This window comes from Orycteropus afer, unplaced genomic scaffold, assembly GCF_000298275.1.
Source record: "Orycteropus afer afer isolate SDZICR_OR568_19922 unplaced genomic scaffold, OryAfe1.0 scaffold00034, whole genome shotgun sequence".
Classification (NCBI taxonomy): Eukaryota; Metazoa; Chordata; class Mammalia; order Tubulidentata; family Orycteropodidae; genus Orycteropus; species Orycteropus afer.
The window spans coordinates 14,618,111-14,640,135 of record NW_006921621.1 but is presented as its reverse complement, the minus strand read 5'-3'; the positions used below and the strand labels follow the sequence as shown (position 1 = coordinate 14,640,135).

Here is a 22,025-nt window from a genome sequence, read left to right as displayed (position 1 = left end):
GTATATTATGTGAACTGCTGTATGAAAAGTGAATTTACTCTGTAAATCTTCACCCAAATCAAAATAAAATTAAAAAAAAAAAAATTCCTCAGGCTAAGTTGCAGTGCTACTCTTATATTCTAGGAAGTCTGTTCCCTCACTCCCCTGGTTCTCTGATCAGGGTGGAGGGAACCTCAAATAAGTTGTTATAACAAACCTTGCTGATTGCAACCACAGGGTGGGGTTGGGAGGAATGGCTGGTTCTGGTGGAGGAGAGCCCCAGGGCTAAGAAGTGACAGTTGATGGCTGACACTTTCCTTTTCTTTCCCTTTTCCCCTGCTTGGAACTCCTCTAGCCTCCTCCCAACTTTAGGGTCCTTTACTAAGACCTCCTCTTCAAGCCCATTGTATCTCTAGGGTCTGAGGAAGGCTAAGAAGAGAAGAGGAGAGGGGATTGCAGGGGAGGGGGCCAGAGGGAGACCTTGGTGCCTAGAGTCTCTGTCTTGGGCTAGGCCTGCCCCAGGGAGGATCCTTGGCAAAGTGCTCACACCTTATGCTTGGTGGTGCTAAAGGCAGATCTAAATGGACAAGGAGGAAGTTTAGTGGCTTTCCTTCCATCTCCACTCAGCAGCTTTAAACATGGAGTCCTGGCTGGGTGAAGAGGTCTACCTGGGAGGGGACCCTGAGCCAGGAAATACACAGTTACTAGCTGTAAAAAGACCTTGTCCCCGCTGCTGGGGACCTGCCAGGCAGTGAGATGTGATTAGGAGCATACATGATGGAAAGGGTGGGATGGGTGGATGGGAGCCAGTCTCATTCATCATGGGGCCTTAGAATAGCACTCCTGTAGAATTGGGGTACCAAGGAATAACCTTATACTGAGGCAGGGGGCTGGCTGAATAACTACCTTGGATCATTTTGGTCAAATTTGGGGAAGTCATTGCATTCCTATTCTCAGCCTAGTTCCCTTCGAAGGGACTATACCAGCCCCAGGGCAGGTCCTGGTCAGATCTGGGTGGATAATGAGCCTGTTTGGTCCCACAGATATCAGAGGCCCCTTTTATGCTCTGGGGGAGCTTGGGTGCAACTGGGTCAAAGCCCAACCAGGACTTTTTCCAGATTGATCCCTTTATGCAAGAGTGGAATGGGGGGCCTTAGGGTGCTTTTAGGGAAGAAAACAAGGGAAGTTGAAGAGTTGGAGGAGAAGGGGGACTTGGGAGAAGGTAAAGAATTAGGGGGAAAGACAGGAGAGAAGTTGTGAACTGGGGAAAGCAGCCAAGGAATCCTGGGGGTGATAGGAAGGCTGAGGAGAACCCCTCAATTCTGTTTAGAAGATTAGCTGTGAGCCTGGGCTGGGGCTAACAGAAAGAAGCCTTGGCCCCCAGCCTGGTGGGAGCCTGGGCAGCTGGCCTACAGACGTTCCTTAGTGTTGGTGTGTAGGCTTGAATCATCACTCAGGCCTTCGCTTCCATCTGCCCCCACCAGCCCCCTGGCCTCAGTTCCCTGGCAGCATCTGGGTAGGGGGGGTTAGTAGGAACAAGGGCCTCTGTCTTGCCCAGCTGCCTCTCCCTTTGGGCTCTGCCAGACTCCACAGTGTATACGTGGGTTCCATCAGGTCCTCTCTCTCCTCCCCCCACCCCTTCCCGCCACTGAGTAACCCTGGAGAGAGACACGGCTTTTTGCTCTCAGTTCAACAAACTTGGTGCCAAATTCTTCTTCCAGGGAAGCATCCCTGACACTGTTGGAAGGACCCTAGTCATCCCAGCAGGTTGGCCACAGCTTACTCCGAGGTCTGATGGCCAGAACAAGATTCTAGATGGACACATTATCCTGGGGGACACACATGCTCCTCCCTGAGCCCAGCACCCGGGTCTCTGTGCATGGGGCCATTCGAGGAACGCGGCTGTTTGGGAGTTGAGAAATGGGGGATGGTCAGGAGTAAACTCCCCTTACCTTCTTCCTGAGACTCAGTCCCCCTTTAGCCAGAAGCTGGGGTGTTCAGACTGTAGTCACTAGGGGGCGCTCGGCCACCACAGGGAAACAGTGGCAGCGTGCTGGCTGAACTTGGGAGAGCAGCGTCTGCGTGAGAGTGAAGACGGGTGTGAGTGTCAGTGTGAGTGTCAGTGTGTGTATGTGTGTGTATAAAAGATGAGAGTGTTGGAGGGGATAGAAGGTCAGGAGTCACTCCACGATTCCAATTAGATCTGTATCTCTATCCTCACCGATCTCTGTCCGTTCCCCCTCCAGTGTTTCCAGCTAAGAGAGAATGCGATCTCCCGCCCTGTCCGCACATAACCTCACTTTATTGCTGCCTCCTCCCGAATACCCCGCGGGAGTGTGTGTCTCTGGGCACAGTTTTGGGGGGTGGGTGGGTAATTTTCAGGCTGTGAACTTTGGTGGGAGATCGTGCTTTTCCTTCACTGGGGTGGGCGGGGGGCCCTGGCTTTGCTTGGAGTCCCCGGGGGAAGGGCGAGCCTCCACTGAGCGTTACTAGCGCCTGGGGCCTGAGGGGCTGGAGGCGAGGGGGCGCGGCTCGATCTGTCGCCGCCCCCGGGCCGGGGCCGTGGGCGGGGACCCGGGGGGGGCGGAGCCAATAATCTATTTTTTTTTTAAGTCGGCTGGTGTCGGTGAGGAGCGCAGAGGGTTCGGGCCGCTGGGCTGCGAGGCGGTGGCAGCAGCGCTCTGTTGGGAGACGCGGCTGCGAGCGGACGGACCCGCGAGGTCACAGAGCTGGGGCCTCTGCACTGGAATTTGATACTCGTTTACCTGGGGTTTACCCCTTTGCTTTTTTCTTAAACATTTTAAAAAATCGTATTCTTTCCCGTTTTAATTTATTTTTGCTTCCCATTCCTCACTTAAATCGGGCCGACGGTTTGGGGGATTGCTCCTCTACCCCCCCAAGTCACTTCGGATTTTGGAAACCAGCAGCGAGAGGAAAGAGGTAGCAAGAACGCCAGACAGAAGTCGAGGAAGAGAGAGAGACGAGGTCAGAGCGCACGAGCAAGCGAGCTACGGGAGGGACAGGGGCAAAGTGAGTGACCTGCTTTTGGGGGTGACTGCCAGAGCGCGGCGTGAACCCTCCCCCTCCGGATCCCGCATCTGACCAGCCGCGCTGACGGACAAACAGACAGACACCGCCCCCCGCCCCAGCGCCCACCTCTTCTCCGGCCAGCGGCCGACCGTGGACGCGGCGGCGAGCGGCGGGCAGGAGCCGGAGCCCGCGCCCGGAGGCGGGGTGGAGGGGGTCGGGGCTTGCGGTGATGCACTGAAACTTTTCGTCCAACTTCTGGGCTGTTCTCCCTCTGGAGGAGCCGTGGTCCGCGCCGTGAGAGCCGAGCCGAGCGGAGCTGGGAGAAGTGCTAGCTCGGGTCGGGAGGAGCCGCAGCCGGAGGAGGGGGAGGAGGAAGAAGAGAAGGAAGAGGAGGAGGAGAGGGGGCCACGGCTGGGCGCTCGGAAACCGGGCTCATGGACTGGTGAAGCGGCCGTGTGCGCAGACAGTGCCCCAGCCGCGCACGCTCCCCAGGCCCCGGTCAGGGCCTTGGCTCCTGGAGGAAGAGGAGCCCGACGAGGCGCGGAGGAGAGCGGGCCACCCCGCAGCCCGAGCCTGAGAGGGAGCGCGAGCCGCACCGGCCCCGGCCGGGCCTCTGAAACCATGAACTTTCTGCTTTCTTGGGTGCATTGGAGCCTTGCATTGCTGCTCTACCTCCACCATGCCAAGGTAAGGGGCTGTACCCGCCTGGCGCTGCGGGCCGCTGCGAGCGCCTCTCCGGAATGGGGACGTGCGTGCGTGCGAGCGCGCGCGTGGGGGGATCGGTGTCCCACGCGGTTCTATGGGCACCGGGCGCGCAGCATCCCCCTCTATCATCGTACGTGTAAGGGGACGCGAGCTAGGTGGGAGGGCACCAGGATAGAGTCTCGCCGCCCACGCGGGCCCTGCCCACCCACCAGAGTCACCGCACGTACGATCTGGGCCGACCAGCGGAGGGCGGGAGCCAGAGGAGGAGGCCGAGGGGGCTGGGCTTGCGCTGCCGCCGGCGGCTGAAGTTTGCTCCCAGCCGCTGGTCCCCGACTAACTGGAAGTCGGGGCAGCGGGGGCGGGTGCCAGAGCCCAGCGGGGAGGGGGTGCTCGGACCTTGGACTAAGGAGGGCAGAGAGCGTGGAGGGGGGAGGGCGCAGGCGAGAGAGGGGGCTCGCTGTCAATGCTGCTCGGTCTCTTCTGCCCTATCCGCGAGTTTGGGAAAAGTTTTTGGATGGGTTGCAATGGAGACCCTCTCCTCGCCTGGCCACCTGCGCTGCGCCACCCCCGCCCGTCCCCGCTCGCGTCCCGCTCGGTGCCCGCCCTCCCCCGCCCGGCCGGGCGCGCGCGGCGCGGAGCCGATTACATCAGCCCGGGCCTGGCCGGCCGCGTGTTCCCGGAGCCGCGGCGGCCCGAGCAGGGAGCCCCGGGCGGCGAGAGGCGCCCCTCCCCCCGCCGGCCCTACGCGGGAAGGTGACCTCTCGAGGTAGCCCCAGTCCGGGGACCTAGGCAACTATCCCTGACCCTTTCCGCAGTCCCTGCCCCTTCGTCCCTCGTAGGTTAGGAGGAATTACCGGACGCCCCTTCACCCTTTCCCTATTTTCTCCCTAGAGTGGCGAGAAAACCCTGCTATCCTTTTATTTTTAACTCTCCTCCCCAGAGAAGCCCCTGTCTGGCCCCTCTCTTGCCCCAGACTCCCGGGAAAAGGACGATTACTATCACAAGTCGGGGATCGGAGCTCCGGGCAGTGCTTTGTGGAGACTCTACCTATAGTCGCGACCTGGTGACAGTCGGCTTCTCTCCCCTCCCCCACACTTCCGAGAGGAGCAACACTTAGCCTTTTTGGGGGTGGCCAAAGGGAAGGTTTAAAGAGTGTCACTGTTTCACTTTACACTGACGGGGGGCGGCTTAGGAGTAGCCCTCCCTGAACCTTCTGAAGGGGTACTGCTCCCCACCTCCATGGCTTGTGAAAGTGAATCTTGACCTTCCACAGCCTTGGGCACCCCCTCCACCAAATTCTTGTGGTGTAACCCAGGAGGAAAAGAGGACTGACTGCCGTCCACCCCCCAGAGCATGTACTTTGTCCTGGTGGAGTGGGACGTTGGAGCAGGGAGCTGGAGCAGGTGGTTTTTGGAACTCCAAACTTGCCCACCCTACCTGATTCTCAATGCCACCCAAGGGAGCCCCTTCCTCTCCTTCCTCTCCTCCCTTACATCCTTCCTCAGCCACCAAGTCCCCTTGGAGAGGAGGCAGAAAGAAGGAAATGGGCAAGGGGTCCCCGCTGCCACCCAGAGTTTCTCAGACCCTGGCACAAAGGCCTTGGCTCCAGGCCTCAGGGTGTGTGTGTTGGGGGGAGGAGTGGCTGCCTGGCCACAGTATGACCTTCAGAGGCCCCCAGAGAAGGGCACCTGGCCCCTCCCCACCCAGAACCACTCCTCCCAGTGCCCCCTGACTTTGGGGGGGGGGATTATGAAGTTTCTGTCTTCTTTCCTCCTTGGAGGCCAGGAGGAGTGAGGAGTGGGGAGTGTAGGAAGAAGTTGGCAGGGAGAAGCCAGGGGATGTTTTGGGAATGAGTGAGGAACAGAGGTGTGTGTGTGTGGGGCTCCTTGAGGGAGCTATAGTGGGAGGCTGTCCAGCTGGGAGTCTGGGAACGCTTATCTTGCCTTGAGAGGGGCTTCCTCTGGCATTGGCCCTGGGGGCAAGGCTGGGGTTCTAGGGTGCATTGGGGGTACATGGGAAGGAGAGAGACAGACAAGTGGAACTCCCTCTTTGAGGTCTGGAGTTCAGGAGGCTAGAGTGCAGCCCTTCTGCCTGAGATTTGCTCCACAAGAGGAGCAGGTGGGTGGGGAGTTAGTGAGAACTAGAGACCCTCTGAAGGGTTGGAAGAAGCCTTTGCCTGCTGGGCACTGTCAGCTCCACATGGCTGGGCTTGTTGACCTTCACAGCTTCTAGGGAAGGGAGGAATCATCCGGTGGGGGTGAGGAGGGGTTAGGGAGGCCTCAGGCCTAGGTAGGGCAGGGAGCCCCCTAGGGGCTGGGCAGTGGAAAGGCATAAAAGGCTTCTCTGGTTGCATTTGAGGAAGGTGCCCAGGTGAGAGGGTGTTGGGACCCCCTCATTCTGGGAGGGGGAAGAAACCAAGGAATAAGGTAGGAGTGGGAGGCTGAGGAGGCTTTGGAAATTGTCAGGATCTGGGGAAATTTGTGCAGGAGGAGAGAACGGCATTCCCCTCCTTACCCCCCAAGGTTTCGTCCCAGGATTTTACCCTCTAGACAACCTGTGGGTGTGCATTGTTCCTGAGAACTGGAAGAGTTTGGATGGGGGAGGGTGGCTGATGCCCTTCAGTCCTCTGCACCCCCCCAACACCAGCTCACCCTGGTATTTGTCATGTCAGCAGGAGAAGGTCACCATGTTGTTCTTCTCACCCCCAGCCCTTCCTTCCTGCCCCAGTCTGAACTTGTCCTCCTGTTTGACCCTACTACTCATCTGGCTTTGGACCAGGCAATTGGGGAGGCTGAGGAAATTCGCTTTCTTAGTATAGCAATGGGACAGCGAGAGTGAAGAGTGGAAAGTGTAGGGAAGGAGCAGGGGTGTTTTTCTCCTGGATTCTGAGCTCCCCACCCCCAATATCTGGTTAGTCTTTAACGTCCTTGGATTCAGAATCAGAGCAGCCCAGGAGTAAGGGGCATGCTCTGTCCCTTCAGGGATGCCCCAACTTTGCCCTGTGCTGCTTGGAGGCCTTGGAGAAGCCAGAGGCTGTGTCTAGGAGGGAAGCAAGGAGGAGGGAGGCGTGGTGACTTGACCTCTCTACCCCTGCCCATGCCTCACTCTTCTATCCTCAGTGGTCCCAGGCTGCACCCACCGCAGGAGGAGCAGAGCAGAAATCACGTGAAGGTGAGTCCCCTTGGCTCTTGGATGGGCCCCCTGTCTCCCCAGGGTATGGGTGGGGAAGCCCGGTTCCTTCCCTTCAGGCCTGTGTGGGGATGAGGTCCCAGAATGTGGGGATCCAGAAAAAGAGATGAACACCCTGAGGTTAACCCATTAATTTCTTGAGGATTGTCTCACCTCTTCAGTCACCTGCTAGAAATAGAATTTGTTAGCTTTTCTTCTGCTCCTTCCATTAAAGTTTTATGTGGAGAGGAAACCATGACCACAGACTAGATCCTAGATGTCTAGGGAGGCACTCCTCCTCTGCTCCCAGGGGAGGATGGATGTTCTGTCACCTACCCAGCTATGCCCACCTGTGGGTTCTGTTTGGTGGGCTCTGAGACCCCTTCTGTCAAGACAGTTAGCTGTGTGAACTGCAGGTGCTTAGCCCAGCCCAATAGGACTCCCTCCCCCAGTTTTGCATTCCCTTAGGGGTGGAGAAAGCCCTCAAACTGCCAGACTGATGGCCTGCCAGCCCTCCCTCCTGCCGTGTGGAGTAGGTCTGGGTGCTGTGAACTTCTCTCTCGGGCCAGCAGAGGGCTGGCTGTAGCTTCAGGTGCCCCGCCCCCTGCCCAGCCCCCGATGCTGACTGCCTTTTGTTCCTTTGCGGTTTGGAGTGTGGGATCCTCCCTTTTCTCTGGGGACGTCCTGGCTCTCTCCACCACTGAGTGTGGCCTCTACTCCAGTCTGAGGAGGGGTGCCCATCCCTACTCCTCCAGCTCTGCCCCCTGAAGAGGGAAGGCCCCAGGACCTTCCTCTAGGCCAGTTTCCCTAAGCCAAATCCACTGTGGCTTGGGGTCCAGGCCAGGGGCAGTATTTTAACCCGGAGCCTGGTGGTGCCCAACCGGTTCTGCATCCTCCTTCCCCACCCCGGGCAGCACTTTCCCGGGCCCTGGCCTGACTTCCCAGCCCCTGTATGACCTGTGCCACTGACAGATACTGTCCCCCCGCCGTGTGCCACCGCCTGCCTGGGCTTCCCAGTGGTCTCTGTGGTCTGGGAGAGGCAAGACAAATGGCCTTTGTTTAGTGGAGAAAAGGTTGTCTGTGATAAATAAGGAAAACCACGAAAGGCTTACGTTGGAGTATGTGTGTACATGACCTGTGAAGAAGGACAGGCTTCCTTGGAGGCAGTGGCTGGGGGTCCAAAGCATGCTGGTGATGTTGCCTCTACCCCCACTCTCACCCACCCCACCACCTCCCATTTGGTTTGGAGATGCCAGGGAGAACGTTTTCAAAGGAATGCCTAGCGTAGGTCTTTGTACCTTCAGCTGCTGACTGCCATCGCCCAGGCCAGACCTTTCCATCATCCCCTGCTAAGTGGGGACCACCTCTGTTCCCAACCACAATAAAATGTCGGTTGAAGAATTCTTGATTAGTCATCTTCTTTAATATAGACTTGGCTTAAAAAAACATGACTTCTTCAGAGCCCTGTCTCATTTACTTTTTTAGTGACTCTTTACCTTAATCCTTTGTGGGTAGAGAAATATTGTGCCCATTGTCCAGATAGGGCAAGTAGAGGCCTTGGGCAAGGTCAGGGGCTGGTTTGGACTCTTACACTGTTCTCTTTTCTGTTTTCACACCTATGGCTTTCTCACCACATATTTTCCCCAGCCACATTCATCTCAATGTGTATACACCCCGGTTATCATCTTCCATTTCCCTTCTGGAAAGTAAAGTGGAGAGAGGAGCACAGGGGTCAGCTACAGTCTCTGGGGAGAGGGCAGTTTACATTTAAGATGGCTTGGTGAAATTCTAAAATTTGTGTTACTTGGGCTGAGAATGGGCACCTGTTCTTGCAGTTGGGAGGTGGAAGATAACTCTCTCCGTCCACTCTCCCCCAGTTCCACCTCCATTTCAGGGATTTCAGCAATCAGTCCAGTCCCCTTGGAGAGAGGTGTGGGGTCTGAGACCCAGAAAGGGAAGGGACTGGCCCAAGGTCACACTAAGGCATGGATGGAGCCCGGGCCTTTGAGTGCTGCTTCTTCCTTCCTGAGTCAGGGACAGGATTGCTGTGTGGTAGTGGTGGGGGTGTGTATGGGGAGTGGCTGAGCCACAATTTGGAGCAGTCATTCCTGAGTCCAGCGTTTACTTATTCTCATGGGACCCGCCCCTGTGGCCCAGAATTACCCCTTCATGCTCCAGTGCACCCCAGGTTCTGCAGCCAGTCTGGGAAACTATCTTTACCCTGGTCTCCCTCCAGATCAGCTTCTAGAAATGCTCTGTGGCTGCAATGGCAATGTCGTGTTTCCCATGATGCAAGCAGATTGCCCTTTGGGTGAGGTTATCGGTGGCTGGCAGTGCCCTCGCAGCGTGCCCGCCTACTGCCACCTGCCAATTCCAGGCAGGCCCAGCCCCTGTGCTGAGGCCCACTCCCTCCTGAGCCTGTGGCCAGAGAGGGTATCTGGTAGGTGGCAAAATGCCCCCTGAAGCTGCCCCTCTGCTTTTGCATGGCCCAGGCTTGGGAAGACTTTGATGTCTTAGCTGATCTGAACTGCACCACTTATTAGCAATGTGGCCTTGAGGCAAGTTATGTAGCTTTTTTGAGGCTCCAATTCCCCATTTGTCAACCAGAGGGTGCCTAACAGTTCCTACTAGCACCTTTGGGGAGAATTGAGGGAGATGATGTGTATGGAAGGCTGTCCACAGTGCCCAGGTCATAGGTGCTCAATAAATGGTTGTTGGTGAGGCTGTTGCTATGGCAGTGGTTGTGGGGAGGTTATAGGGAAATGGGAACAAGTTGGCAAAGCCAACAGTTCTTCCTTTAAGGGAAATCACATATAGCATGTGGCAGGGTTCTTACTATCTCCCCACCCCCAACAGGTAAACCCACATTCATGCTACCCCCTGGCATTGGGGTTGAACCAGGAATTGGCTTAGCTGTCACAGTGAGGCAGGGTAGTTAGATATGGCAGGGTATCTCCCTTGGAGCCTGAAAACATGCCATAAATTTTGGAATAAAAAGTATTGATGGTGGAAATATTAGGAAAGGGCTTCAACCATGGCAGGAGGGACTCAAGTTAAATTTTTGGAAGGACTTACCTGACAGCGGACACTTCTCACAGAAGCCCTGAGGCCTTGTAGGGCTGAGTGGTGTGGGAGCTGGCTATGTCCAGAGTGACCCACTAGGCTCAGGTGTTACTCTCTCCTGTGCAGTGGTGAAATTCATGGACGTCTACCAACGCAGCTACTGCCGTCCAATTGAGACCCTGGTGGACATCTTTCAGGAGTACCCTGATGAAATTGAGTACATTTTCAAGCCATCCTGTGTGCCCCTGATGCGGTGCGGGGGCTGCTGCAATGATGAGGGCCTAGAGTGCGTGCCCACCCAGGACTTCAATATCACTATGCAGGTGGGTACCTTGGAGGAGTGGGATGGGGTGGGCACAGGGGTAGGATGGGCATTAGATTTTGGGAGCGGCTGGTCCCAGATGCTCTTCTGGGAAGCTCTTGAGAGGAGGAGCTGGACTTGGCTTCCCTTGCGCCTACCTCTGAGTGGGACTGAGGAGGTGGGGTGGAGTCTTGCTGGGCCCTCTGTGGAGGAGAAGATTGCCCAGGTTCCCAGCAAGTCCTGACCACCTCCTCCTCCCTGGCCTTTGCCCCCTGGGCTTAGGAGGGTCTGGCACCTGTGACAGGAGCCCTTCTCTCCCTCTCTTGGAGAGAGCCTTTAGAGTCTTCCCTCCTTGGGTGCTCTGTTCAGGAAGCTGGGTGAGCAGTCTTGGTGGTGCCCAGTGAAAAGGCATTTCCTGGTCTTGATAGAGCAGGAGGGAGTTCTGAGATACCAAGGAGTGGGTAGCTACTAAGGGTCAGGGTGGGGCCTCATGGAATGAAGAGATGGGGGGATTGGGAGTGGTGAGAACCAGGACTTGAATTCCCAGCCTGGCCAACCCTTGTAGCCACCTTTGCTCTCAAGAGGAGCAGGGGCTCCCTGAGGTCAGCAGGGTTGGGGGAGTTGGGATGGGCCTGAGCCTCTTCCCAGCTAGAGCCCCTGCCCTCCCTACCTCCACCACTCATCCCTGCTCTATAGAATCCCTAGGTGTTGAGTGGCAGGAGCCCCAGGGTGTCCCATCTGGGTATGGCTGGCTGGGTCACTAATCTCTGTGATCTGCTACCTTCCCCTCAGATTATGCGGATCAAACCTCATCAAGGCCAGCACATAGGAGAGATGAGCTTCCTACAGCACCACAAATGTGAATGCAGGTGAGGCTGGAGACCTGGGTTCATATGTACAGCAAGGTGCCTGCTTGACACTGAGGTTAAGCACGTCCCACATGTTAGCCCATTTCCATCTTGGCAATTTACTTCAATGTGCCTCAGTTTCCACATTTGTAAAATGGCCACAATAGTAGGTTTGTGCCTCGTAGCACTGTTACAAGGATTAAATGACTTATTATATGTAAAGGGCTTAAAACAGTGCTCATACATCATAACTATCACATTAACTTTGTGAGCAGCTGCTAATGTAAAAGTTGACTATTTGAACCCACCCAGTGGCTTGTGGAAGAAAGACCTGGCAAACTGATTCTGTAAAGATGACAGCCAAGAAAACCCTATGAAGCACATTTACTCTGTAATATGGGGGTCACCATGTTGGGGGCTGACTCGATGGTAGCTAACAATAATTATTATTATCATCACTATCGTAACTCCTCTCTTTGTTTTGTTCTTTCCCCCTGTCCACTGCAGACCAAAGAAAGAAAAAGCAAGACAAGAAAAGTAAGTGGCCATGACTTTAGCACTTGTCCATCTCCTTGGCCTGTTGTCTTGGTTTGGGACTCTTGACTTCCTCTGTCAGGAGGTCTGATGACTTCACTGGGTTAGGGAGTTGATTTTGTGGGGACTTGTGTGCAGCAGTGGGATGGTGCAGACTCCAGCAGTATGGCTCTAGGGTGAGTGAGAAAACCTAGCCTGGAGCTTCCTGTGGAAGAGATGATGCCCACCAGGTCTCAAGGTCATTCTTAGATAGGATTTGATATTTTGGTGTTTGGGGGGCAGTGTGAACACTGGCTCCCTGGCCTCCCTAGGGCCCCTACAGTGGGGAGTGGGGTGTGGGGTGGCAGAGAGGCCAGCTTTTGTGTGTTTGAGGAGATGGCCTGTTATCGTGGCTACTGTGGTGGTACAGTTGGCCTGTGGGGATGTGTTCACGGTTCAGGCCCTCCTACAGGAGTGGGGCCACAGGAGACACTTGGCCCTCTTGGCTGGGGAGAAAGATTGAACACTGATCATTTTCTGAGGCAGTTTTCTAATTTCCGCAACTGAAGGTCAGGTCGGAATGAGATATGGGGCAGGACTTGGGGGCAAGTAGCCCACATGGCAGGTGAACAGCTGGCATCAGGGATGAGCTTGCAGTGAAAAAGAGACTGAGAGAGAGCACCTATGCCCTTCCCTCCTCCCTATCTTCCCGCATCACCCTGTCTGCCCTCAACACTCTGGGGCAATAGGCCCCCTAGGCCCCAACCTCTTGCTGTTTGCCTAAGTCTTCAACTTCCAGGGTTGCTGTGGCTGCCAGAGCAATGATTTGGGAGAGTTGACTCAGAGAGAGAGAGAGAGAGAGAGAGAAAGAGAGTTGTATGTCTGTGTATGTGAACTGCCCCCCCCATGCTTTCTCCTGATGGGGAGCTAGACATGCTACTCCCCTGGGTGTCCCTTCTTGCCTCCCACCTCATTTCTCCCCCTGTTGGCAACCATTCTGAGGTACCTTCTCCTCTCAGGTTGGCAGATGTGGAGAGTGCTGGTTCCCTTGAGGGGGACAGGCTATAGCCTGTCCCCCTCGCCTGTTCCCCAAATACCTGCTTTGCCCACAGAAAGCAGGGGGTTCGCCTGGGCTCGGAAGATTGTCTAGTGAGGTGGTGTAGCAGGCTTTCACAGGCTGGGGAGAGAACTTTCTGCCAAGTGACATCTGGCCCCTCCTCCCCATGCCTCCTCCACTCCCACCCCACCCTACCTCCAGCCTGGGGTTCTGATGACACCCAGCCCCACCTCTCCAGCCCAGGTTATGACTGGATCGGCTGGTGCCTTTCATGTGCCCTGCTTGGTCTTGTGCCAGCACCCAATGTAGCTGTTCCCCCATACCATGATTCCCTGAGGCAGGGCCTCTAGAGGGACTGCCTTGCTTTTGCACTTGAAAATGGAGGCAGAAGTTGTCCAGAGCACAGTCCCTCCCTACCACATCAACTCAGGTCTCCCCACTCTAGTCCACCTTTAGGACAGACTAGCCCAGGGTTACTGGGGAAAGGCCTGCCCTCAGAGCTTTGCCTTTTGCCAGGAAACAGCAGCTGTCACAAACAGGGAGACCCTCTGGTCCTGTGGCCTCTATCCAGTCTTTGCTTCTTATCTAAAGACTTGCCTAGGGCTGGGTTTGCTGCCCTGGGGTGGCCAGATTGAGGAGGAAACTGAGTGAAAGTGTTGGAGTTGTCTCCTGGAACCCCTGCCTCCTCCCTCCAGTTGTCCTGTCCTACAGATTGTTTGAGTTTTCCCACCCTTGTCCTCCCGACTGCTTCTTTTCCTCTTCCCTTCCCCCTCGCTGTCTCTCTGTCTGTCTCTGTTTTTTATTTTCCAGAAAATCAGTTCGAGGAAAGGGAAAGGGGCAAAAACGAAAGCGCAAGAAATCCCGGTATAAATCCTGGAGCGTGTACGTTGGTGCCCGCTATTGTCTAACTAATTCCCTGGCGCCTCCCCAGCTCCCAGTCAAACTCCTGCCGGGAGCATCCCATAACCCTGCCTCCCTCCCTCCCGCCATCCTTTCCTCCTGGCCACAGTGTCTCTCTCGCTCACTCCACTAATTGGCACCAATGGGTAGATGTGGTGGTGGTGCTGCTGGTTCAGGGATGGGGTTGGTTGGTTGGCTGGGTGGGTGGGTAGAGTGAGCCTGGAGGATTCAGGGAGGGAACTCTGGCTTGGCTGGGCACCGACTTTCTCTCACCCTCTGGCCGCTGGTGGCAAGCCCATGTTGGTATGGGTGTCAGGCATAGGTGTCCCCTCACCCAACTGGTTTCTACTGCTCTAGACTTCTGCACTTGTCTGGAAGCTGAGGGGGACTGGGAAGGTAGATGTTGTGTGAGGAAGGGGTGCAAATGAGTGTGAGGCAGCTTGTTGTTGGCTGAAGGAGGATGTTGGCAGGGTCAAGCACCATCCTGGTCATTTGGAAGAGACACCTTGGCTTCTCATGGACTTGGGGACTCTGAAGGGGAGCCACTCATTCCAACCCAACCCATGGCACCACAGAACCCTCTCTATATGGCGGCTCTTCCCTGGGCTGGATGCTGTGATGGGTTCTGTCCTGGGCCCTTGGGTACCAGTGGCCTGGCCTGTGGACACTGCCTCAAGACTTGGCCTCTCATTATGCTTACCTTTTGTGGAGGGGCCTGAGCAGGAGCCTCATGCAGCGAGAAAGTGGCCTCTGGCGATCTCAGTGGCCTCCTAGTTGCTGTCCCCAACAGGTGAAGAGTTAAGGTGTGCTCTTTTAGGGGTGGCAGCAGTTGGGGCCTTGTGGCCCGAGACCTCCCTGGTGTCCATGGGACACAGCACTGCCCCTTCTGGCAGCCTTCTTCCTGCATCTCTGCCCATCTGTGCCCACCTCTTCCTGCGGGCAGGTCTCCTAGCCAGTGCTGCCTCTCTCGCCGCTCTCTGTCTTCCACTGTAGTGCTCGGATCCTTCCAGAGGGGCGTGGGGGCCGAGTAGCCGGGTGGGGGTGCAGCTGCGGATGTGTTAGGGGGTGTTGCATGGTGTATTTTTTCCCTCTCTTTCTGCTGACGCTCTAGCTTAGATGTCTTTCCTTTTGCCTTTTTGCAGTCCCTGTGGGCCTTGCTCAGAGCGGAGAAAGCATTTGTTTGTACAAGATCCGCAGACGTGTAAATGTTCCTGCAAAAACACAGACTCGCGTTGCAAGGCGAGGCAGCTTGAGTTAAACGAACGTACTTGCAGGTTGGTTCCCAGAGGGCGAGCAAGTCAGAGAGGGGCCTCATGCAGAGATGGGGAGAGAGCGAGAGAGCATGCACGCCTGAGAGGGGCCGCCCGCTTGCTTGGCTTCTAGCTGTCTGCCTAGTGATTACTACCTTCTCTTGCTTTCAAGGCCCCTGTGGTGGGCAGTGGGCGCTGGTCCAGCCTGGCGGTGCCTGTTCAGAGGTTACCCTGGTTGCCTGAGTGGGTAGGCTGGTGTGGCTTCATGTGGTGGTGTGGACTCCAGCTGTGTGTTGTGTCACGTGGTCCTACTACTTGTGGTGGCTGTTGGTCCTGATGTTGTGATACTACTTCTGCTACTAATACTGGGAGCCCTTCCAGCTGTGTGGAACACTACGGTTTACAAAATGGCCTGGCCATAGTCTGCAAGGTCGGGCTCTTCAGCCCCTCAATATTTCTCCATGGAGGTAAAAGTTGAGTCTCTCCCCTCAGGCTGGGTGCTCCCTGAGAGCAGGGGCTCTTATTCTTGGGTTAGGGTGGGAAGTTCTTCCCATTTATTATAGAAGATTTAGCATCCAAAGACGCCAGATGTTTTAATCCTCTGCAGTTGTAGTGGCAAACAACCCCACAAACAGCCCCACTTCTTTCCAAATGCCTGTAGGATATGTGGGGGTGGGGGCCAGGCCCACTGTTCTAACATTAACTTATGGACTCCTTATAGCCTGGCTTGGTTTATTCCCCTTGGTGACTGTCCTATGTCCACAGTGGGGACCAAGAAAAATGTCAAACGCATGAGTGAGAATATGACCGAGTTCAGGGGGTGAAGTTAGGAACACAAGGCTGGGATAGGTGGCTGGCAATCTTGATGCCTGGACTGGCCTGTCCTCTGGGCCAGGGTAAGCTTCGCCCAGGGTGGAGGGGCTTTTGTGGGACCTCCAGGCAGGACCAGGGTACCTTCAGCTATCCCAGACATGCCATTAACAAAGCCCTTGGAGAGTGGCTGTCCATTCCTCCCCAGCCAGTGTCTGGCTTCAAGGCATTCAGGGGACCAAGCCTGGGCTGTTGGTCTGTCTTGGTGCTATGTGACAATTGGAAGTGTACATTAGTGCTGAGGGCCAGGGAACTCTGCATAACTCCAGGGCTGGATGGGGTGTGTGTGTGTGTCTTTACACCCCAGGGGGCCTCAGGGAAGATAGGGAACTTGACATTTGGGAGTTTCAGGGTGTACAGAGAGGCTGTCCAGGATGGGAGATAGTTAAAGTGATCCGGGAGCTAACTGAAGTTACTCTGACTGTCCAAGCACTTCCCTAACCTGACCATATCTGGGAATTTCAGTTCCCCAAATAAGAAGCTCAGGGTCCCCATTCCAAAGCTCTCCTGAAGGGCAGGGCCTGTTCTGCCTCCTGTTCACAGTGAGGAGGGTTAAAGACAACCAGTCCAGGGGCAGAGAAAGTTATTAGAGGGTCCCTTTGCTTCAAGCTACCAAACTATCCTTCCCTACCCTGTTCAACAGCATATTAGAAAGGAAAGGCAGCCTGGCACCTGGGACCTGCTGCTGCTACTAGTTAAGAGAGAGGGGGTGGGGGTGGGCATGAGGATGGAGATGTTCCCCTCACCTTCCTGGGGCTCCAGGCCCCTTTGGCTCCCTCCGCCTTGGGAACCAACACTTGCTCACTCCTCACTTGCTCAGAGCAGCCCCAGAAATCTCCTTCTGCAGGGAACCTATCTCAATGGCCTCCATCTTCCGTCCAACTCTAAGTGCCCATCAGCTCTAAAATGTCAAGTAGGGACTGCTCTTTGGTACTTGTTGATTTGTGGCTTTGTATAATGTTCCATGTTCTTGTCTTGTTGTCTCAACTAGATTGTAAGCTGTAGAGGGCAGGAGCTGTGTCCTCCCATCAGACTGGGAGCCCCTGAAGAGAGCTACTGCTCAAACTGTTCAGAGTTGGGGCTCCCTGAGGGCAGGAACACACCTTCCCCATTGTCTCTGTTCCTACGTGCCAGAGGCTGAAGGGACCCAGCAGGAATGGGGGGCTGCCTGCCCCACCAGACCTCCTCACCAGCTCTAACCCCCAGACTCTGTTTCCCACCCCTTGCAGATGTGACAAGCCAAGGCGGTGAGCCAGGCTGGAGGAGGGAGCCTCCCTCAGGGTTTCGGGAACCAGACCTCTCACCTGGAAAGACTGATACAGAACGCCCCAGAAACCACGCAGCTGCCGCCACACCACCCTCACCATCAACAAAACAATCCTTAATCCAGAAACCTGAAATGAAGGAAGAGGAGCCTCTGCGCAGAGCACTTTGGGTCCGGAGGGCAAGACTCCGGCAGAAGCATTCCCGGGCAGGTGACCAAGCACGGTCCCTCTTGGAATTGGATCGCCATTTTTTTTTTTTTTTTTGCTGCTAAATCACCAAGCCCGGAAGAATAGAGAGTTTATTTCTGGGATTCCTGTAGACACACCCACGTACATACATACATATATATATGTATATGTATATATATACATATATATAAAATAAATATATATATTTTATACATTTATAAAATATATATATTCTTTTTTAAATTAACTTTGCTAACGTTATTGGTGTCTTCACTGGATGTATTTGACTGCTGTGGACTTGAGTGGGGAAGAGTGTCCCCACCTAGATCCCGACAGGGAAGAGGATGGGAGGAGAGACTCTGGCCTGGTCGTTTTAATCCCTGCTTGGGAGGCCAGGGCCCCCTTCCCTGCCTGGGAACATGCAGGGCCAGGGCATGGGGGCAAATTTGGCCCACTTTTGGGAACACTGACAAACCCAGCCCTGGCCCCTAGCCGCTACCCTGAGTCAAATGGACAGAAAGACAGATGACAGGTACAGGGAAGAGGAGGCTGGCTTCTGACCAGGAGTTGGGGGAGCCTCAGGACATTGCTGTGCTTTGGGGATCTTCACACCTTGCATAGGCACCTTGCCCCCAGGGGCACTGCCTGGAAGATTCAGGAGTCTTCACGTGGGTGGCCTTCATCTACTCTCCCCTGTATCCAAGATACCCAGGAGGCCACTGACAGATGTCCCAGTGAAGAGAGGAGACGTTGGTGGGAAGAAGGGCAGCCCCGTGACAGCTGCTCCTCCTGGGAGCTCACCCTCATCCTCAAAGGGAAGGGCCTTGTCCTCCAGTCTGGGGCCTTTCCCTGCTCCCCAATCTGGGGTGCAGCCTAGGAGGGCCTGATGTCCTCAGACCATTCAAACCACTAGTTCTGTCCCTCTGGAAGTCCTGGCTGAGTGTGTGAGTGGTTGACCCTCCTTGGCCCATGACTCGTCCCTTCCCGTGGCACAGAGAGAGAGAGAGGGCAGGATCCCCGAGCCCATGATGGAGGCAGAGAAAAGAGAAAGTGTTTTATATACGGTCTTATTTAATATCCCTTTTAAATTAGAAATTAAAACAGTTAATTTAATTAAAGAGTAGGGTTTTTCAGTATTCTTGGTTAATATTTAATTTCAACTATTTATGAGATGTCTCTCTTGCTCTCTTTCACTCTCTCTTATTTGTACTGTTTTTTGTGTATAAAATCCATGTTTCCAATCTCTCTCCCTGATCGGTGACAGTCATTACTAGCATGTCCTGAACAGATATTTAATTTTGCTAACACTCAGCTCTGCCCTTCTCATATCCCCAGCTCCCCACCACACATTCCTTTGAAATAAGGTTTCAATATACATCTACGTACTATATATATATTTGGCTACTTTGTATATATATACATATATATATATATATATATATGTTTATGTATATATGTGATTCTGATAAAATAGACATCGCTATTCTGTTTTTTATATGTAAAAACAACAAAAATAGAGAATTCTACATACTAAATCTCTCTCCTTTTTTAATTTTAATATTTGTATCATTTATTTATTGGTGCTACTGTTTGTCCGTAATAATTGTGGGGGAAAAAGATATTAACATCTCGTCTTTGTCTCTAGTGCAGTTTTTCGAGATATTCCGTAGTACATATTTATTTTTAAACAACAACCAGAAATACAGATATATCTTAAAAAAAAAAAGCGTTTTGTATTAAAGATTTTAATTCTAATCTCAAATCTCCTCCTGTTTCTCCTTCTCATTGAACCCTTGTTCCAGCTTTCTTCCCACCCTCTTTCACTCCTCCCTTGGGGAACCTGGCATTTGTCTTTGGCCTGGGAGAGTGGTCCCAGGTGTCTAGGACATGGGGTGACCTACTTCAATATGCTGGGGTTAGAGTCCTTCTACTTCTCACTGGGCTGGACCTGGAGGGAACTTGTCTACCCCCTGCCTTAATATAGAAGGGAGTCTGGACATGGGTGGTGAGAGGGACAGCTCCTTAAAAGGGGGCCATAAGCCATTGAGTAAAGTTGCCTACAGGAACCACAAGATCCAGGCCCCTGTCCAGTGGTTAAGGAAGTTGCAGCCCACGTCTCTGAGCTTGCTGCTCAAGGGTCAGGAGGAGGCTGGGCTTGGCTGTGGGGCTTTGTACATTGCAACAGGCTGGGAGTAGGAAGGGGGTGCTGGTGGGGGGCTGTGGCCTCAGGGCAAATGTAAGTGAATCTTGGAATTCCTTGAACTTCTGAAAGAGATCCACTACTCTGACCTGCCCACCTTATTGCATAACCCCTCTCCTCTCCTGGTCTTGGGGGAAATGAAAGCTGTCTATATCTTTGATATTGATGAGCAATGCTTCCAAGTACACTTTCTCCAGTTTTTGCGCTAGGCCCAGGAGGCTGTTATGAATAAGACATGGTTCCATCCCTCAAGGGTCTGGTGGAATGGGGAGACATAGGAAGAGCTATAAGTCTGTGACACGTGGTAAATGGAAAAATACATAAAATAAGGGAGCATCTGATCTAACTTTGGGCTGGAGGTTGTGTTGGAGGTGGTGGAATCTGGGGTCTTCTCAAGACATAACTTCTACACTGTCCATTAAAGGATGGGTAGGAGAAGAGAGGCAGAACGTGAAGGGGCAGGTGCAAGAGTTGAGTGCATCCCAGGCAGAAGGCATGGAAGTAGAAGTCAGATGAGGAGTGGGTGAGGGCATTGAGGCTGGAGAGATAGGCAGGGGTTAGCTCACTTGCAGTGGATGCCATGAGCCTTGGACCTGCCAGGGATGAGCAGCAGCCAAGGGGCCTTAAATAGGGAATGTTGTAGATGCAGGCAGGAGGCAGGGCAGCCAGGTAGGAGGGTATTGTGGTCCTTCAGGGAGATGTCCAGATGGGAAGAAGGCCTCTTTGGCAGCTGCGGGAGCTGATATGGGAGATGTGGTGTAGTAAATTACCTGGTACGGCTTTTCTAGCCAAAAGTCATTGGAAACTCTGCGGTGGAATTTGCCATGAGTGACTGAGGAGCTCCTGATTGTTAAAGTTATCCACCTGGGGTATTTCTGTTGAGAGTGGCACAAAGTAATGTTCTGGGAAGTTCCCTCTCTCTCAGGTGCTTAGAATTCTAATGTTATGATTGGTTAGTTTGGCTACTCTGCCAGGCTCAAAAGGAGCGCTCCTAGAGGCAGAAGTCTTTCTCTGACTGCTGGCTGAGAAAAACATGCTGCTGAGAGACACACGCTCCTGAAAGACATGCATTGCTGAGAGAGAGACATACATTGATGAGAGAGAGACACCGAGAGACACACATGCTGGGAGAGAGACTGAGAGAGACTATTGGCTGAGAGATAGTGGCCGAGAGACTGAATGTGTTTCTGAACTTGAATTGTAGCCTGTTGCTTCCCTAATGAATCCCATAATCTGTGAGTTCTGTGTGGCCACTGCAGCGAATTATTGAGCCCAGCAGAAAGGTGGGTGCCGTGGGAGGAAAGGTTAGTATCAGGGCTGGTGAAAAGGCTGGAGGGGGTGGCATGTTGGCCTTGCAGAATTAGGCGCTGGGCTACTGATGGTGATTCTGTCTTCCTCTTGTGGGGTTAGCAGAAGTAAGAAGTTACGGCCTCCCTGTCCCTTTGGCAGGAGGGGGTTCTCTGCCTCTTGGCATGTGCATAGACTTTGATCAACACTCTGGGGAAGACAGGAAGCAAGTTCTGCCCTCATAGAGCTTTTGTTCCCATTACTTACCACCACGTACCAGTTCCTACATTTGTTAACTCATCGAATCTGCATACCAACTCTGTGAGGCCAATGCCCTTGTCCTTCCCATCTGTATATTTGCAGGAGACTCCAAACTGGCCCCCTGGAATCTCCTCTCACCTCTCTTTAGTTGATTCCCTCACAGCAGCCAGGGTGAGCCTGTTAAAAACATGAGTCAACTCATGTTATCTCTTGGCTCAAAACTCTCCAAAAACTCTGTTTTAATCAGAGTAAAAGCCAAAGTTCATATAATGGCCTTAAAAGGTCCTGTACCATCTGGGGTTCTTCTACCACTTTGATTTCAATGGCTTCCAACCCCCCTTGTCACTCAGCTCCAGTTACACCCATTTCTCCTCAGATGCATGGGCATATGATCCTCCCTTGAGGCCTTTGCACTGGCTGTTTCTGCTCCCTGGAACACTCTTTTCCCCAGATGCACACATATGGGCTCCTCACCAGCAAGTCTTGATCAAACATCACCTCTCCAGTGAGGTCTATCTTGACCAAGATCTACCCTGACCACTGCATTTACAATAAACATTCCTCACTCTGAGCTTAGGAGCTTCCTTTTCATGATCCATTTTTCTTTTCCCATAGTGCATGCTAACCTTATAATGGACTCTAGAACAATGATGTTTAATAGAAATAAACTAGGAGCCATGTAGGAAATTTAAACTTTTCTAGGAGCCATGTTTAAAAGAGCTCTGGTAGCATAGTGGCTAAAGCACTTGACTGCTAACCAGAAGGCTGGCGGTTCAAACCCACCAGCCACTCCTCGGAAGGAAGGTTGGGCAATCCTACTTCCGTAGTGATACTGCCTCGGAAACCCAAGGAGGGGTCGCTATGAGTCGGGGGTCGACTCGATGGCACATAACAACAACAACAACAACAACATGTTTAAAAAAGTAAAAAGAAACAGGTGAAATTATTTAAAACTATTTTAATACAAAAAAAGAAAAAAACAACCCAAAAAACAAACAAACAAAAAAACCCAAACTCACAGCCATTGAGTGAATTCTGATTCAGCAACCCCCATCGGGTTTCCAAGGTGGTGAATCTTCATTATTGTACCTCCAGCTCTTAGAACAGTGCCTACAACATAGTAGGTGCTCAATAAACAT

The 22,025-nt window shown here is 53.5% G+C and overlaps 1 protein-coding gene across 1 annotated transcript; it reads left to right on the top strand.

The window, feature by feature from the left end:
* The first annotated feature begins 1,122 nt into the window (after positions 1-1,122).
* Positions 1,123-16,935, top strand: VEGFA (vascular endothelial growth factor A). The gene is made up of 9 exons (XM_042780332.1): positions 1,123-1,201; positions 3,086-3,696; positions 6,834-6,885; positions 10,072-10,268; positions 11,039-11,115; positions 11,602-11,631; positions 13,475-13,528; positions 14,707-14,838; positions 16,914-16,935. Exons 1-9 carry the CDS (start codon positions 1,123-1,125, stop codon positions 16,933-16,935), a joined length of 1,254 nt encoding a protein of 417 aa, XP_042636266.1.
* The last annotated feature ends 5,090 nt before the right edge of the window (positions 16,936-22,025 follow it).

What these genes read in the sequence shown, in the direction of transcription:
- VEGFA (XM_042780332.1), top strand. Translation starts at nt 1,123, where the DNA reads ATGGGGGGCCTTAGGGTGCTTTTAGGGAAGAAAACAAGGGAAGTTGAA. An exon ending in AGAGCAGAAATCACGTGAAG is followed by an intron (nt 6,886 to 10,071) that starts GTGAGTCCCCTT and finishes TCTCCTGTGCAG; the next exon opens with TGGTGAAATTCATGGACGTC. An exon ending in ACTTCAATATCACTATGCAG is followed by an intron (nt 10,269 to 11,038) that starts GTGGGTACCTTG and finishes CCTTCCCCTCAG; the next exon opens with ATTATGCGGATCAAACCTCA.